This window comes from Myotis daubentonii, chromosome 11 (genome assembly GCF_963259705.1).
Source record: "Myotis daubentonii chromosome 11, mMyoDau2.1, whole genome shotgun sequence".
NCBI classification, from domain to species: Eukaryota; Metazoa; Chordata; class Mammalia; order Chiroptera; family Vespertilionidae; genus Myotis; species Myotis daubentonii.
In genome coordinates, this window is record NC_081850.1 from 38,055,765 (window position 1) to 38,073,125 (window position 17,361).

The 17,361-nt window shown below is 44.9% G+C and overlaps 1 protein-coding gene across 1 annotated transcript in view; it reads left to right on the forward strand.

The window, feature by feature from the left end:
* Positions 1-1,116: 1,116 nt before the first annotated feature.
* The window catches only part of ENTREP1 (endosomal transmembrane epsin interactor 1), a 60,072-nt gene continuing 43,827 nt past the window's right edge, over positions 1,117-17,361 (forward strand). Inside the window, exons 1-2 of the mRNA XM_059656856.1 lie at positions 1,117-1,740; positions 16,794-16,850. Coding sequence (XP_059512839.1) covers positions 1,342-1,740; positions 16,794-16,850 — 456 coding nt within the window. The 5' untranslated portion in view covers positions 1,117-1,341. The remainder of the gene's footprint in view (positions 1,741-16,793; positions 16,851-17,361) is intronic.

Here is a 17,361-nt window from a genome sequence, read left to right on the forward strand (position 1 = left end):
CACACCCTGACCAGGGCCAGGTGGAGCCTGCAACCCAGGTATGTGCCCTTGACAGGAATCGGACCCCGGGCCCTTCAGTCCGCGTGCAGATGTGCTATTCACTGAGCAAACTGGCTAGGGCTCAGTGGTGTTTAATATATTCACAGAGTTGTGCAATCATCACCGTCGATTTTAGAACATTTTATCACCTCAAAAAGCACCCTATACCCTTTAGCAATCACCCTTCCCCCATTTAATCTCCCCAGCCTCCCAACCATAAGCAATCATTAATCTACTCTCTGACTCTATTGATTTGTCTATTCTAGAGGTTTCATATAGGTGGAATTATATAATATGTCGTCGTTTGTGACTGGCTTCTCTTTTACTTAGCATAATGTTTTTTAAATTAAATTTATTGGGGTGACATAGATAAGTTTTAAGTGTACAGTGCCATACTACATCATCGGCATCGTGCATGTGTGCTTAACCACGCAGTCTGGTCTCCTTCCATCACCGTATATTTGACTCCCTTGTCTCTCTTCATCCTCCCCTCAACCCCCTTCCCCTCTCATAACCACCATACCGTTGTCTGTGTCTATGAGTTTGTTTTGTTTGTTTGTTTCTTGCTTTCTGTTTTATATTCCACACGTGAGTTTCATTGTATGGTTCCTGCCCTGTTCTGTTGACTTCGCTCTGCTTACTCAGTCCTCCCTCGAAGCCCGGAGGCTTGGGTTTTCCCCACCACGTCCACTACAGCCCCATCCTCCCGCCATTCACCTCCTGGTGGGGAAAGTTCAAATCGGACTCCCTTCCCATTAAAGGCTGCTGGGGTCCTTCTTTGGGCCGAACCGGAACAGGGCGGGGGTCCACTGCGCTTCTGCGGGTGGGGACAGACTCTCAGGTTGTCGGCTCCAATGCACGCTGTCCCGGGCCGCTGCATGGTGGCACTCTCCTAGCCCGAGGGACCTGTTTTAAAATAAGGGAGCTGGGCACCTTACTTGGACCCCAGAGAGCAGGCACCCAGGGTTAGGTCGCGACCCAAAGGTTGCAGCAGCCCCGCGGCCCCAGTGCAGGGCGCGCTGGGTGTGTGTGGGTGAGCGTGAGCGTGAGCGTGAGAGCGAGCCCTGCCCGGCCGGTGGGAGGCGGACCCACTTGGTGGCAGGTGGGTGCGGCCGGCGGGTGCCTGGGCAGCGGCAGGGCAGCCGCGGCAGCAGTGGCGGCAGCAGCAAGTGGTTGGGCTGCGCATTTCCTTCCCTCCCCCTTGGCCCGGCCCCGCGGTGCCCAGTGTGCGGCGCCCGCGGCTGCTGGGTCCTGCGCGCCTCCCCGCAGCCACGGGCCGCTCCCTTCCCCGCCCGCCCGCCCATGTCCCTGCCCGTGGTGCTCCCGGGCTCCTGCTGCCCGGTGGCCGGGCTCTCAGGCGGGCCGCAGGCCGGGGGCCCGGGCGCCACGGCCACCGCTGCCCAGGAGCCACCGCTGCCTCCCTTGCGGCCACGCTGGCCCCGGGCCGCGCTGCAGCCCCCGGTGCGGTCTCGCTGCTCGGCCACCGCCGCCGGGGTGCTGGCCGTGCCGCCCGCGCTCTCCTCCCGCCGGGCCGCCGCCGTCACCCCGAGCTCCGCGCTGCTCCCCGGCCGTCCACTGCTGTCGCTCGGGCTGCTGCAGCTGATCCTGGGGTGCTGCATGGTGGCACTCAGCTTCGGGGCGCTGTCGCTGAGCAGCTCCCCGCAGGTGAAGAACTCGTGCCCGTTCTGGGCCGGCTCCTCGGTGAGTGCCGCGCGCGCGCCCCTCTCCCTCTGCAGGGCCCACCCAGGGATGCAGCGGCTCTGCCGGGTTCCCTCCGCTGTCCCAGGATTGTTTGTCACTTGCTTTCTGTTTTATATTTCACCCATGAGTGAAATTGTATGGTTCCTGTCCAGGACCGCAGATGGGGAGCACAGCCTCTCTTGCAGGCGAGTTGAAGTTTTTTGGGGAAAAGCCTACAAGAGCATGGAGTTCAGGGATGAATTGGGTTGAACCCGGACAGTGTCTATTCCTCGCAGGCCAGAGGACTCCCAGCTCTGGGAAAGTGGAAGGATGGGAGTGGGTGGTAGGAAGGTGGGAGGAAAATGGTTAAACTTCTTTGGCCACTGAGTGTTTACTTCACACATAACGTCTGTAGGAGGAGGGCAGGGATTTTGACATTTTGTTCACTGATGTATCAACAGTGCCTGCCTGGCACATAGTAGGTGTGTTTGTAGTGTGGATGCAGTAACAGGTTGACTGAGGCAGGTCACTTATTTTGTTCTCCTTTAAGACGGATACGTGTGAAACATGTCGGGATGAGTGCAACAGTAATGACAAGGTGTGTAAACTCGTGCTTGCACCTGCTCATTAAAGGAGGGCCCTAAGCCCCCACTCGGTTCCCGGAGCCACACAGGCTGCTGTGCAGAATTTAATTCTCCAGACCCCAAACCATCATTATGCATGAGCTCGCCAAAGCCCCAGGAGCCGGCATAGGAGCTGGAGATGTCTGCCCCCTCAGGGGCCTGGCCCTGCCTCCTGGGAAAGGCTGATCTGGGGCAAAGGTGCCGCCTCCATAGTCTGTGGACACTGAGTGGCTACTCTTCCCTGCCGAATAGCAGTTTCACAGCTTGCAGGACCTCTGACCTCTTGAGCGTTGCTTGGGGTTGAGAGACTTGGAAACAGGTCTTCATGGGAAGATTGTGGAAGATGAGTGTTTTAAAGTAAATGACCCTTTTATGAACGAACTAAATGTGAAAGTCTGGCAGTGCCTGTAGTTTTGCCTAAGATCTGCCATGAATGTGTGTTCCGGATGCATAAAAATTGTCCTTTTGCAGGTCTACCCATACCCAGATTCAAGACCAAATTCCAAGAATATAGGAAGAACTCACTAAACCCAAAATAATTGTTTGAAAAGGACATTAAGAACCTTGCGTACCTGGAGCCTGGCCTGATATTTTATACTTAAACCGATGCCAGTTTGCTCTCCTTTGAAATACTTGGATGCTGGGTGCTCTTACCTGGCACAGCCCACGCTGTGGTTACGAGGTCACAGTCTGTGCATCAGGTAGAAAGGATCCCACGCCTCGCTGAGTGCTCGCTAAACTGCAGGAGGAGGGATTAGGTCCATTATGCTTTTTAGTCCACATGTCAGACTAACTTCAGCCAAATGGTGGGTGCATTTCATTTCTCTAAATACCATGGGCCAGAAATGAAACCTGCATCCATTTTTTTTTAGGGATTTGCTCTTAGTAAAATCATAATCGCTTGTCCTCTCAGATAGCTAGTTTAGGATTATTGGAAACTATTTTTCCCCTTCTAAAATGAAAACCTGAAGTCGGGTGTGCTACTGTGAATTATTCTAGAGGCAAATGTACTTAGATGTCACCCAAGCCACAGTGGAGTTGATGAAGTATTAAAAAAAAGGGCCATGATCTCACTCATTTATGGAATATAATGAACAACATAACCTGATGAACAGAAGCAGAGACAGAGAAGCATTGATCAGACCGTCAAACCTCAGAGGGAAGGCAGGGGAGGGTGGGGCCAAGGGAGAGAGATCAACCAAAGGACTTGTATGCATGCATTTAAGCATAACCAATGGACACAGACACCAGGGGGGTGAGGGCATGAGTAGGGGGGTTGTGGGGGGCCAATAGGGCAATAAGGACACATATGTAATACCTTAATCAAAAGAAAAAAATATTTTAAAAAAAGGCCATCAGCCAGAAGATGAAGGCTCTTCCCTGAGCCTGCTGGCTGGGTATGTCCTTGTCTCCACGACCCAGGAAACCAGATGAGGGAAAGAATCAGTTATTTGGAACTAAATTCTCTTCTATAGGGACATTTTCCACCCCCTATCTCCCAACTCTACATGCAAACTTGCAGCTGTTCATTATTCTTACTTTGTGTGGCCTGTTTCTGAGGTTGACCTCAGAATTTGCAAAATGACAGCAGAACCAACAGATGCTGCATCTCCGGAACAGCGGCCTGAGGACGGTATTGGGCACCGTGACTCTCTAGGTGTTGCAGGAAAAAAGTCTCACCCTCACCGGTAGCATACCTTTTGAATTTATGTATGTGAGAGAGGTGGTGGTGTTTTCTAAACTCTGCATTATGGAAAATTTTATATTTATTCAAGCACTACACAATGAACCGTCATATATCCTCACCCAGGTCCAACACTAGTTTGGTCTGGGCCTCTTCCTGGACCTGCTGCTGGGTCTGTGTGTTCTGATAACTGCAGGGGGCTGGGTCTTCCAAGCAGGCGAGGGATCATCTCCATCGTGCTTCCTAGTCCATTTGTCAGATTAACTCCCTATATTGTTTTGAAGCAAATCTCAGACATTGCATTGTTTCAACTGTAAATATTTCAAGAGGCGTTTATTTTAAAATAGAAAACATAAACAGAATAGAGAGACAGCCTAGAAGTGACCAGGAAATCTTAAGAACCTCTTTCAGTTTTAATCTTTTATTATGAAATTTTAAAATCTCAACAAATATAGAAAAAATAGTTTAATGAGCTTCCATTTACCCATCACCCACAGCTTCAGTAGCTGTCCACACCCTTTCCCCTTTCTTAACACCCACTGGGTTACTTTAAGGCAAATCCCAGGTATAATTTCAGCCATTAAATACTTCTGTATGTATTTCCAAAAGAAAAGGACTTAATAGTAAAGTGTAACTAATTTAAAGAGAGCTGAACTAAGGTTTTTATGACAGAAAGCTTAAAAATTATGACTTGAAGACTGTAGAAGTTTTTTTTTTTTTTAACTAACAACTTCATTGGGATACAATTCACATTCCATATGATTCACCCACTTAATGTATGCAATTCAGTGATTTTTAGTAAATTCACAGAATTGTACAACCATCATCACAATCAATTTTAGAAAATTTTCATCACCCCCAAAATAAACCCTGCCCTGGCAGCTCCGTTGGTTAGAGTGTTGTCCCGATATGCCAAGCTTGCCAGTTCAATTTCTGGTCAGGACACATTCAAGAAGCAACTAATGAATGCATAAATAAGTTGAACAATGAACTGGTCTCTCTCTCTCTCTCTCTCTCTCTCTCTCTCTCTCTCTCTCTCTCATTAGTAATAAAAAAAAAGAAAGCTGGAACCTATTAGTAGTCATTCCCCATTTCCCCTGACACCCTTATTCCTAGAGAACCGCAGATTAATCATGTTCTGTCTCTATGGATTTCTTATTTTGGACATTTAATATAAAGGGAATCATACAACATGTGAACCTTTGTGACTGGCTTCTTTCACTTAGCGTAATGTTTTCAAGGTTCATCCATATTGTGACATGTATTAGTACTTCATTCCTGTTTATTGCCAAATGGGATTCTATTATATGGATATACCACGTTTTGTTTGTCACTAAGAAGTTTTATTGGCCTGTGAAACTTGGTAGTTGAGTAGCAGTGCCAACCTACGTCTAAGGTTACTTCAAACCCACGTAGGAACTCAGTAGAAGGATATCCTCATATTTCAAGCTGTGGATGACCATTATGTGCCATAATCTGCTGTATCAAACTCAATGGGCAAATCTTTTGGCTTCAGTAAAAATTTTGCTTGCATATTTGATACAAAATTAAATCAAATATATTTATTTAAAAGTTCTGTTTTGTTAAACATGGCATAGCTCAAGAGTATTTGCTTCATATACACCTCTGTAAGTGATCTCACATTGAGCCTGAGATTTGGAGGCTCCCTTCACTTGTCTGAACCTTGAAGGTATATTTTATCTATTTTAATATATACTTAAGAATTAGCCTGATAGAGTGGCTTAGTAGGTTGAGTGTTGTCCTGTGCACCAAAGGGTTGCCAGTTCTATTTCTGGTCAGGGCACATGCCTGGATTGTGGGTTTGATCCCCAGTCCAGGCACGTATATAACCAGGGCGTGTACAGATGCAACTGATGGATGTTTCTCTCTCTCTCTCTCTCTCTCTCTCTCTCTCTCTCTATATATATATATATATATATATATATATATATATATATATATATATATATATATATATATATATATATATTTCTCTTTCTAAGCATATCCTTGAATGAGGATTTTAAAAATTTCTTCTTCAAAAAAAGAATAAACAGTTCCTATAAAGACTTTTTCAAAATTTCAGCAGGTTGAAGGGAGTGTTTTTCATGTACTCATTGTTTTTGAACATCCTGTGATCATTTCATTCTTCCTGGTATTCTTGGTTAATGACTCCATCTATTATTATTACCAAAGTTCATGAAGCTAAGAGATTAGCCACTTGTAAAAACAATATGAAGTTTGACTCCACGTGGGTGGCAGAGAAACGATCTCGATGTCCATGCTCAGGCCACGCTGTCCAGGCACCTGATTTGGGGGACGGTTAGTTAACCTTAGATCCCACTGGGATTAGTGGAGACAGCCTACCACACTATGTTAGATTTAATGAAAGAGTAGAGATTTGCACTGGTTTAAATCTCCTCCTTCAAAAAACAGAATTCTGGACTCTGATGACATATTTGATCCTTGGGAGATATTTTAGGCAAGTGGTAAGGAGTTAGTTATTGTTTTTGATCCTTCTGTGGGAGCCCTAATTTCCTTTCCTATCTGCATACATTCATGTCTCCCTGCTTGGAGTCACTGACCTGTACTCATGGTCACCCATTCCTTGAGTCTGTGATTCTTGGGTGAGATTCCAGTTCTTTATAAAGAATCAGTCATTGGTGAATCTTAAGGTTAATCTTTTCTTTAAAAAAAAAATTGAAATGACAAAACATAAAATGAATGAATGATCCAAAGGAGAAACTAATGCAAAAGTTCTGAAGTCTCTAATGGTTAGACAATGGTAAATACATTTTTTCAGTCATAACTATCAAATGCTACTTTAATAGTTAAGGCATATTTTAAATATAAGTTTTTATGAGTTTTATTGATTTCTTTAGTCCTTTATTTTACAAGACAGCAGAGTTACATTTATATGTTTTTAAGTTAAAAAAAAATGTTTTTGAGAAGTTATTGAGCCTCTTAGCCCCAGTTATTCATGTATAAAATGGGTGGGATGATTTTTACCTCAAAATTGATTATGTAAGCATGTAATTAGAAAACATTTAGGCCAGTGGTTACCTGTTGCGCATGGCACCAGGCCTGGCATATATAGAACTTCTACCAATGTTTTTTAAACATCAAGGCAATATTTCATTAAAGTTAGATGAACAGGCCAGATTTTTTGTGGGGCATTCTGGTAACCATCATGTATACATTAAAATATCCTGTTGCGTACTTCTTTTAAAAAAATATATTTTTATTGATTTCAGAGAGGAAGGGAAAAGGAGAGATAGAAACATCAATGATGAGAGAGAATCATTGAGGGGCTGCCTCCTGCATGCGCCCCACTGGGAACCAAGCCCACAACCTGGGCATGTGACCTGACCAGAAATCGAACTGATACCTCCTGGTTCATAGGTCGACACTCAACCACTGAGCTACCACGGCCAGGCTTCCTTAATTTTTTTTAATGAGTCATGCTGGACAGGTAAGGAAGAACGATGTATACACACACACATTTTTTAAAATTGCCAGTGTAAAAGTCATAACAAGATAGGTTATGAGAGGTTTGATTATTGTGTGCTCATTTATAAAGTAAGCATGGGACATTAACAACATGGCTCTTTTTATCTCTGTGTTTATATACAATTTTGATAAACAATCCAGAACATTTTTGCCCTAAGGCATGCTAGTGGATTAACAAAGAAAAATAGGAAAGTAGATTTATATGCTTTTGATATTAATGATTTGATTTTTAAGTTAAAAAACTAAGACACGTTAACCATATGTGTCAGGTAATAGTGATTCCTGTCTGGAGTATCAGAATCCTTCTTTGAAAAAATCATTGAGAGAAATGGGGGGGGGGGGGGAGTGAGAGAGAGAGAGAGAGAGAGAGAGAGAGAGAGAGATGTTTTTTTCCTAAAAGCTACAAGGAACGGGTGCAAGTGAGTAAAACCAAAATTATAATAAATCTCACTCTAATAATATAGAAATAATCTGATGCCAGAAAATAGGTTCTTGCCTGTTCATTCAGAGCAAGTTGCATCTTGCATTACATGGAAAGAATGATGATGGAGTTGCCTTTTGCTCTTGACTTACTCTTTTAGGAAGCACAGAAGTGAATAATGTGTTTAGGGTTCCATGGTCATTTTTGAGTAAGCTTGTCTCCTATTTTTGACTTTTATTTATTTGTTCATTATCCATTCATTTTTCATGACTCTTGCTATAATTGAGTGCCTTGAGGACCCTTTATGTATTTGAGTGACTATTCACAGATCTAAGACCTCATGAGATTGCCAGTGAGCATAAAACACAATTAAACAATGTGGAGAACCAAGATGGCGGCATAGGTTAACGCCGGAGTTTGCTGCTTTGAACAAGTACTTCAAAAGTAAAACTAAAAGACGGAAAGGACACCACCCAGAACCACAGGAACGCTGGCTGAGTGGAAGTCCTACAACTAGGAGGAAAGAGAAACGCATACGGACACTCAGAGGAGGCGCAGTGCTGAAGTGAAATTCTGAGGTGCGGAGTGCGCGGAGCGGGCTGGCGGCGGAGGGCGCGGCTGGCGTTTTCAATCCGGAGGGAGTCGCAGACTCTGAGCTCCAGATACAGGCGAGTCTTTAGGGACCCAGACTCAAACGGGAGAAGCGGGACTGTCTGGCTTCGGTCAGAGCGAGTGCAGCTTTCTCTCCGAGCTTTGCAGCGGGTGCTGGGACTCAGAGAGGCAGAGCCCCTGGGGACAGGACTGAGAGCAGCCATAACTGCTCTTGCCGGCCCACCCTGTTGATCCTGTGCGACCCGCCCTGCCCAAGCCCTGCACAGAGGCATTTGCCGGATAGCCTCAGGCAAAGGCTAGATGAGCACCTCCCTAGAGGACAGAAGTTCTCTCACTGCTGACACAGCTGATTCTCATAGCCACTTGGCCTGGAGGTCAAACCCTCCCTGGGATTAGCTACAACAATCAAGGTTTAACTATAAGACTGCGAACAAAGACCACTAGGGGGTGCACCAAGGAAGCATAACAAAATGCGGAGACAAAGAAACAGGACAAAATTGTCAATGGAAGATATAGAGTTCAGAACCACACTTTTAAGGTCTCTCAAGAACTGTTTAGAAACCGCCGATAAACTTAATGAGATCTACAAGAACTAATGAGACCCTCGATGTTATATTGGGGAACCAACTAGAAATTAAGCATACACGGACTGAAATAACGAATATTATACAGACTCCCGACAGCAGACCAGAGGAGCGCAAGAATCAAGTCAATGATTTGAAATGCGAGGAAGCAAAAAACACCCAACCGGAAAAGCAAAATGAAAAAAGAATCCAAAAATGCGAGGATAGTGTAAGGAGCCTCTGGGACAGCTTCAAGCGTACCAACATCAGAATTATAGGGGTCCCAGAAGATGAGAGAGACCAAGATATTGAAAACCTATTTGAAGAAATAATGACAGAAAACTTCCCCCACCTGGTGAAAGAAATGGACTTACAGGTCCAAGAAGCGCGGAGAACCCCAAACAAAAGGAATCCAAAGAGGACCACACCAAGACACATCATCATTAAAATGCCAAGAGCAAAAGACAAAGAGAGAATCTTAAAAGCAGCAAGAGAAAGAAACACAGTTACCTACAAGGGGATACCCATACGACTGTCAGCTGATTTCTCAACAGAAACTTTGCAGGCCAGAAGGGAGTGGCAAGAAATATTCAAAGTGATGAATACCAAGAACCTACAACCAAGATTACTTTATCCAGCAAAGCTATCATTCAGAATTGAAGGTCAGATAAAGAGCTTCACAGATAAGGAAAAGCTAAAGGAGTTCATCACCACCAAACCAGGATTATATGAAATGCTGAAAGGTATCCTTTAAGAAGAGGAAGAGGAAGAAAAAGGTAAAGATACAAATTATGAACAACAAATATGCATCTATCAACAAGTGAATCTAAGAATCAAAGTGAATAAATAATCTGATGAACAGAATGAACTGGTGATTATAATAGAATCAGGGACATAGAAAGGGAATGGACTGACTATTCTTGGGGGGGAAAGGGGTGTGGGAGATTCAGGAAGAGACTGGACAAAAATAGTGCACCTATGGATAAGGACAGTGGGTGGGGAGTGAGGGCGGAGGGTGGGGCGGGAACTGGGAGGAGGGGAGTTATGGGGGGGAAAAAGAGGAACAAATGTAATAATCTGAACAATAAAGATTTAATTAAAAAAAAATAAAACACAATTAAACAAGTGATAATATTATTGTGTAACTGGAGGCCTGATGCATGAAATTCATACAAGAGTAGGCCTTCCTTCTCCCTGGCTGCTGGCACTGGCTTCCCTCTGGCACCTGGGACCCTGGCTTCCCTTTGCAGCCCCGGCTCTGTCCAGAAGGTCATCCGGAAGGTCGTCCCGAAGGACATCTGGTTAATTAGCATATTACGATTTTATTATTATAGACTAGAGGCCCGGTGCACAAAAATTTGTGCACTCGGCGGGGAAAGGGGGGTCCCTCAGCCTGGCCTGTGCCCTCTCGCAGTCTGGGACCCCTCGGGAGATAATGACCTGCTGGCTTAGGCCTGCTCCCAGGTGGCAGAGGGCAGGCCCAATCCCTAGGTGCAGCCCCTGGTCGGGCTCAGAGCAGGGCCGATTGGGAGGTTGCGATGCCACCCTCAGTCATGATCAGGGTAGGGCCCATTGGGGGGTTGGGGCACTGCCCCCTGTCACACTCAAGGCAGGGTCGATAGGGAGGTTGTGGCGCCACCCCCTGTCACGCACAGAGCAGGGCCGATCAGGGGGGTTGGGGCTCCATACCCTGTCACGCACAGAGCAGGGTCGATCAGGGGGTTGGGGAGCTCCCCCCGTCACACACAGAGCAGGGCCCATCAGGGGGGTTGGGGAGCTCCCCCCTGTCACACACAGAGCAGGGCCCATCAGGGGGTTGAGGAGCCCCCCGCCCCCCGTTACTCACAGAGTAGGGGCGATAGGGGAGTTGGGGCACCGCCCCCTGTCACACACAGAGCAGGGCAGATCAGGGGGTTGGGGCGCCGCCCTCTATCACCCACAGAGCAGGGCCGATCAGGGGGTTGGGGCACCGCCATTGTCATACTCAAGGCAGGGCCGATGGGGAGGTTATGGCTCTACCCCGTCACACACAGAGCAGGGCCCGTGGGGGTGGGGGTGGGGCGCCGCACCCTGTCACACACAGAGCCGCAGGGCGATCGGGGGTTGGGGAGCTCCCCCGTATCAGGCACAGAGCAGGGCTGATCAGGAGGTTGGGTCGCCTTCCCCTGTCACGAACAGAGCAGGGCAGATAGGGAGGTTGTGGCCCCACCCCCTGTCACACACATAGCCGCAGGGCGATCAGGGGGTTTGGGCGCTGCCCCCTGTCACGCTGATCCCGGTGCCAGGAGGCCTCGCGGCTCCGCTGATCCGGTGCTGGGAGGCATATTACCCTTTTACTATATAGGATAGAGGCCTGGTGCACGTGTGGGGGCCGGCTGGTTTGCCCTGAAGGGTGTCCTGGATCAGGGTGGGGGTCCCCACTGGGATGACTGGCCAGCCTGGGTGAGGGGCTGAGGGCTGTTTGCAGCTGGTCACACACCCTTCAGGGTGGGGGTCCTCACTGGGGTGCCTGGCCAGTCTGGGTGAGGGGCTGAGGGCTGTTTTCAGGCTGGTGGGTGATGGAAGCACCCAACCGCTCCTTTTTTTCTTTTTTTTTTTTTTATTCTGGGCCAGCTTTAGCTCTGAGGCTCCAGCTCTTAGGCCTCCGCTCCTGAAAGCAGGTATCTGGTTTGTTTGCGTTCTATCATCGAAAGTCTGTATCAACTCTAGCTCTGAGATCCCAGCTCGCTGAAAGCTGGTTTCTGGGGTTTTGTTTAGCTTCTATATTCGTTACAATGTTTCTTAAACTGTAGGCTCAGAGGCCGGCAAGGCAGGCGGGGAACGTTGGAGTCCTCTGTCACTGAAGCAAGCAAGCCTCATGTTCAGTTTAAGCTGCCTGGCTGCCGGCCGCCATCTTGGCTGGCAGTTAATTTGCATATTGCCCTGATTAGCCAATGGGAAGGGTAGCAGTCGTATACCAATTACCATGTTTCTCTTTTATTAGATAGGATGGGCGCCATGGTGGTCATTGTTAAGGGATTTTTTTGACTCCCTTCTGGAGCTCCAGCTGCCACTGCTGCCAAGGGAGGTAGAGGTAAAGCATACTCTGCCTTCTTCTTTTTAAAAAAATAAAAGTGAAATATGTTTATTATAGAATTGTTGGGAAATTCAGAGAGAATCTAAAACACCCATAATCCCAGTTGAAACATCTTTGAATGTGCTTCTTTCCAGTCTTTAAAAAATATTTAATTACAGTTGGTGTACAATATTATATTAATTACATTAGTTTTAGGTGTATAATATAGTGATTCAACATTTTTATATGTTACCTTGTAATCATACCACTAATTCTAGTAATCACTTCTCACTGTGCAAACTTATTACAATATGTCTACTGTATTCCCCTTCATCTTTCCACCCATTCCCTAGCTGCCTCCCCTCTGGTAACCATCCCATTGGTCTGCGTTTCTATGAATCTATTTTTGTTTTGTTTTATTTGTTATTTGTTTAGTTTTTTTTCAAGATTCCATATATAAATGGTGAAGCCATATGGTATTCATCTTTCTTTATCTGACTTATTTCACTTATCATAATATCCTCTAGGTCTATCCACGTTGTTGCAGATGGAAAGATTTCATTCATTGTGTTTTTTTTGCCAAGTAATATTCTTTATATATATATGTACCACATCATCTTTTTATTCTTTTTTAAAATAAGAGTTTATTTGGGCCAAACTGACGACATATGCCAAGGAGCAAGATCTCAAATGGTCCGTGTACCACATCTTTATCCATTCATCTATTGATGGACATCTAGGCTGCTTCCATATCTTGTTTATTGTAAATAGTGCTGCAATGAACATAGGAAGGCATATATTTTTTCCACTTAGTGTTTTCTTTTTCTTCAGGTAAGTACCCAGAAGTGGAATTGCTGGGTTATATGGTATCTCTATTTTTAGTTGCTTTTTTAGGAGTATCCATACTGTTTTCCTTAGTGTCTGCATCAGTTTGCAGTCTGCCCCCCTTTTTCCCTTCCCCAGCCCCTGTCCTCATTCATGAATTCTGCCACCACCCCCAGATGACATGTGAGCATCCATTCCCTCAGTCTGGAGCCCTAAGAAGATTCATCCCCAACTGCAGCACTCTCTGCTCCATTCCAGTCCTATTTCCTTGGTTTTTCCTCTCCACCTCACCACTCACAGGGTTCCCCAAGTGTCTTCGGGCTTAATTGGGCTCAAGGAGCGGGAACAGTTGAGTAGAAGTCAGTGTGTGCCTTTGTTGCAGGGTTCAGAACTGAGGGGGATGCCACTACAATTCCCACGTTCAACTGGAGTGCATGCAGTACCTTAAAGCCTCCCTGTAGAGAAAGGTGGTTTACAGAAATCAGGCTGGGATTTAACATGGGTGTGTGTTGACTCTATAAAACAGTTCCGATGGAAATAGCATCTTTAAATATTTTGTCTTCCAATTCATGAACGTGATGTTTATCTTGATTTATTTCAACCTTCATTTCAGAAGATCTTCATTTAAGGTCTTCTTCTTGCTTAATAAGCTGTATATGTCTCCCTACTGAGGTCTAAAGTATCTTTAGATGATTGATATTTCTTATTTGTCAAGTACATTTTGTACATATTTTTAAAATTGTGTTTTAAATTTAGTTTGTTGCTTGTATATGCAACTTTCCCCTCCCCCCAAAAAAGGAAAAGAAATAAAGATAGCTTAGTTCTTTTGTCCTAGAGATCCTTCATTTGAAATGACAATTGTATCTGTCATGAGCTATTATGTATATAATCTCCCTTACAGTTTAGCAACCTACTCCTGGGACTTTATCCAACAGAAATAAAAAGCACTGTTTTTAAGGATATATGTTCATGGATGTTGGCTGCAGCATTGTTTGTGAGGGCAAAACACTGGAAATAGAGTAGATACTCATGAATATGGAAATGATTGAATACATTAGGTGCAGCCATACAAAGGAATATTATGTAGCCATTAAATGGAAATGAATGAGAGCTATTCCTGTGAACATGAAGAATTTCCATGAAGTATTTATTGAGAGGGAAAAAGAAGAGGAGGAAAAGTATTTTTCGTGATCCATTTCTTTTTGGTAAAATATATACCCCTGTGCATTTGTATATATACACATTACCCATATGTGTCTAGTTAAGAATTTAGAGGCCCTAGCTGGTTTGGCTCAGTGGATAAAGTGTCAACCAGTGGACTGAAGGGTCCTGGGTTCAATTCTGGTTATGGGCACATGCCCAGGTTGCAGGCTCGATCCCCAGTAGGGGGTGTGCAGAAGGCAGCTGATCAATGATTCTCTCTCATCATTGATGTTTTTATCTCTCCCTCACCCTTCCTCTCTCTAAAATCAATAAAAAAAATCTTTAAAAAATAAAAAAAGAATTTAGAGGAAAACATGTACTAGTACATGTGTAAAATATGTAAACATGCTAAATTGTTAACATGGAGGAGAATGGGATAATGTGGCTGGTGGGGGTGGGTGGGAAGTATAGTTGAAGCATACCATTATTTTTACAGGCTTTTTTGGGCTGGGCTGGACATCTCACTTTGATAATACTGTTTTAATGGAAAAAATGTGTTCCAGAAAGCTGATCCACAGGGCTCTGAGTTAAAGGAGACTAACTGATGATTCAAATCCAATCATATTTATATTTCTGTGAAGTGGGCAGTTTGTGTTCCCCTCAAGGGCAGACCTATTTTCAGTGATGTTCTCACAAAAATAGTTGCATTTTCTCAGCAAAGTCCAGTAAGCAGCAGGGCGGGCAGGCAGGGAAGGAGCATGTGTGCATGTGGAGGCACACACACTCATGCATGCACACTGGGACTTATGCATGCACATATACACATGCAGCACATGTGCAAGTATGCGTTGCCCAGATGCAGTCTGCAGGGCGGGGCCCATGCTGGATCACAGGTTCCTGAGAAATTCCTGTCATCACAGTGGCGTCAACCTTTTGAGTTAGAAGAGACCTGGAGATGGTTTCCATCACTCACCATATTTCTAGGGAAATGCAAGTGAGGGCCCTAAAAGTGAAAGGAGTTGGGCAAGGCCACATAGTTAATTAGAAGCCACGTGGGAAACCTGGACCCCCAGGTCATGGATACCAAATCCCAATTTATGAAGTAGATGCAGCCCACACCCTCTAGGTGAGCCACACACACCCTGCATGTCTCCAGGTAGAAATCCTTTAGAGTGAGAAAATATGCTATTGGATTTCAGATGATTACAAGGATATAGTGCTTGATGGGCAGACAGCTGATAGTAGCTTTGAACATCGATAGGATACAAAGAAATTGTTGCTTATCTGCCCATGTGTGGGTTTTGGTCCTTGATACTAGTGGGTAGACTTGACCTGTGCTGGTTTGATATTCTGGAATGAGTTACTCCCAGTCATTAAATGGAGACTAGAAAGTATTGCAAGCAGGCCTGTGAGCTTTGAATTTGAAGCAACATTTCCAAATCCTTCCTGATTTGTAGTAATTGTGAAATGGTGCATTTGAGTGATTTGGGTATAAAATGCACTTGAAAGAAAATTCCCTCATGAATGCATTCAGCCGATGTGCCTTATTGCACACAGGTAAATGTGCTTAAATGGCATCAGGATGTCCTGGGTGAATAATTACTTTGGCTATTCTTTCCTAACTGTTTAGTGAACTGTTATTCAAAGGGCTGATGTTGGTTTCCAGTTTACATTTTTGCAAAATGCTGGCTCCTCTTTACCGAGGATTTTATTTTATTTATTGAAGTGTCATTTTATAACACGAGATTCTTTCTCACTGTAGTCCTCCCTCTTTGTGCAATAAATGCTCAGGAATATTTATTATTCACCAGTCATGTGTCAGGCACTGTGCTAGGAGCAGGGGACTCAGAGAGACAAGATAGGAATTCACAGTTAGTAATCAAGACAGAGATGCAATACAGAGGTTTTTGCGGGGGGAAATTATATGTAGAGGGTTTCCAGGTGTGGGGTGGTGGGATTAGTGAAAGCTTCTCAGAGGAAGTAACTGTTATTTGGGGTCTTGCAGGATGCATAGGAGTTCTCAGGCAGCTTGAAGGGGAGTTGGGAGGAGAGGACATTGCAGCAAAAAGAAGCACAAAGCCCGGGAATGTCTAGAGCCGAGCCAGTCGGAGGAATGATAGATGTGCCTAGAAGGAAGGTGTGTGGTGGAAGGGGCAGGGGTACATGGAAACCGTGTTTGAGAGGTAGGCAGGGGAAGATCCCGAAGGCCTGGTTGACTATGTAGAGGAGTTGGCTTGTTCTGTGAAGATGGGTACCCACCTGAACAGCGGGCGATGGTGGGATGTGCATCGTTTGAGGCTGACTCTGGCAACAGATTAGGTGCCACTGTGGGCAGGGAGCTTGGTTCAGAAAATACTACTGATCCCTTCACTAACCAGAGGATAGACCGATTTTTGTTTGTGTTCTTAATTGACCTTAAGAAAAAATTACACAGTCAATAAAAAAGCTTCAGGGCCTTGAACGTGAAGGATAGTCCAAAGAGGTCTATGAGAGCTCATATAATCAGCAGGAATATTAAATATTTGAGTTAGGAGGCTTTGAAATGTCCGCATTTTAAAATATATACTTTTAGAGACTGGGTATTCGTTTATTGAAATTGGTCCCTTTTCTAGATTTATGATATTGTTTATCTTTGTAGGTGATACTCTCTGGAATCATAGGATTAACAACTTGGAAACGGCCTATGATACTCCTGGTATGTACTGTTCTTATAAATGTTTATCCTTTGTAAAGGGTGCTCTTTATGAAGTCTATTAAATAAGCCATTGAAGAAATGCTAAAGCTCCCTTGTGCATCATAGAAGAGGTTAATGATGCCTTAGTTTCTGCCTGCGCACCAGAGCGTCTCGGATTTGATTCCCAGTCAAGGGCATGTACCTGGGTTGCAGATTCATCCCTTGCTCCGGTTGGGCTAGGCGTGTACGGGAGACAACCAATCTGTGTGTCTCTCTCACCTCTCTCTCTCTCTCTCTCTCTCTCTCTCTCTCTCTCTCTCTCTCCTCTCCTCTCCCTCCCTTCTACTCTTTCTAAAAGGCAATGGAAAAAATATCATCCAGTAAGGATTAACAATAACAAAAAATAGTTAACGATGGACAATATTAGAACTCAGATGTTCTCATAACAGTAAAATATTTTGCCAGTTTTCTGATTGACTTTAAGTTTCTTATGTATCCAATGCTAAATAAGTGTTTCTTATTTCAGGATTAG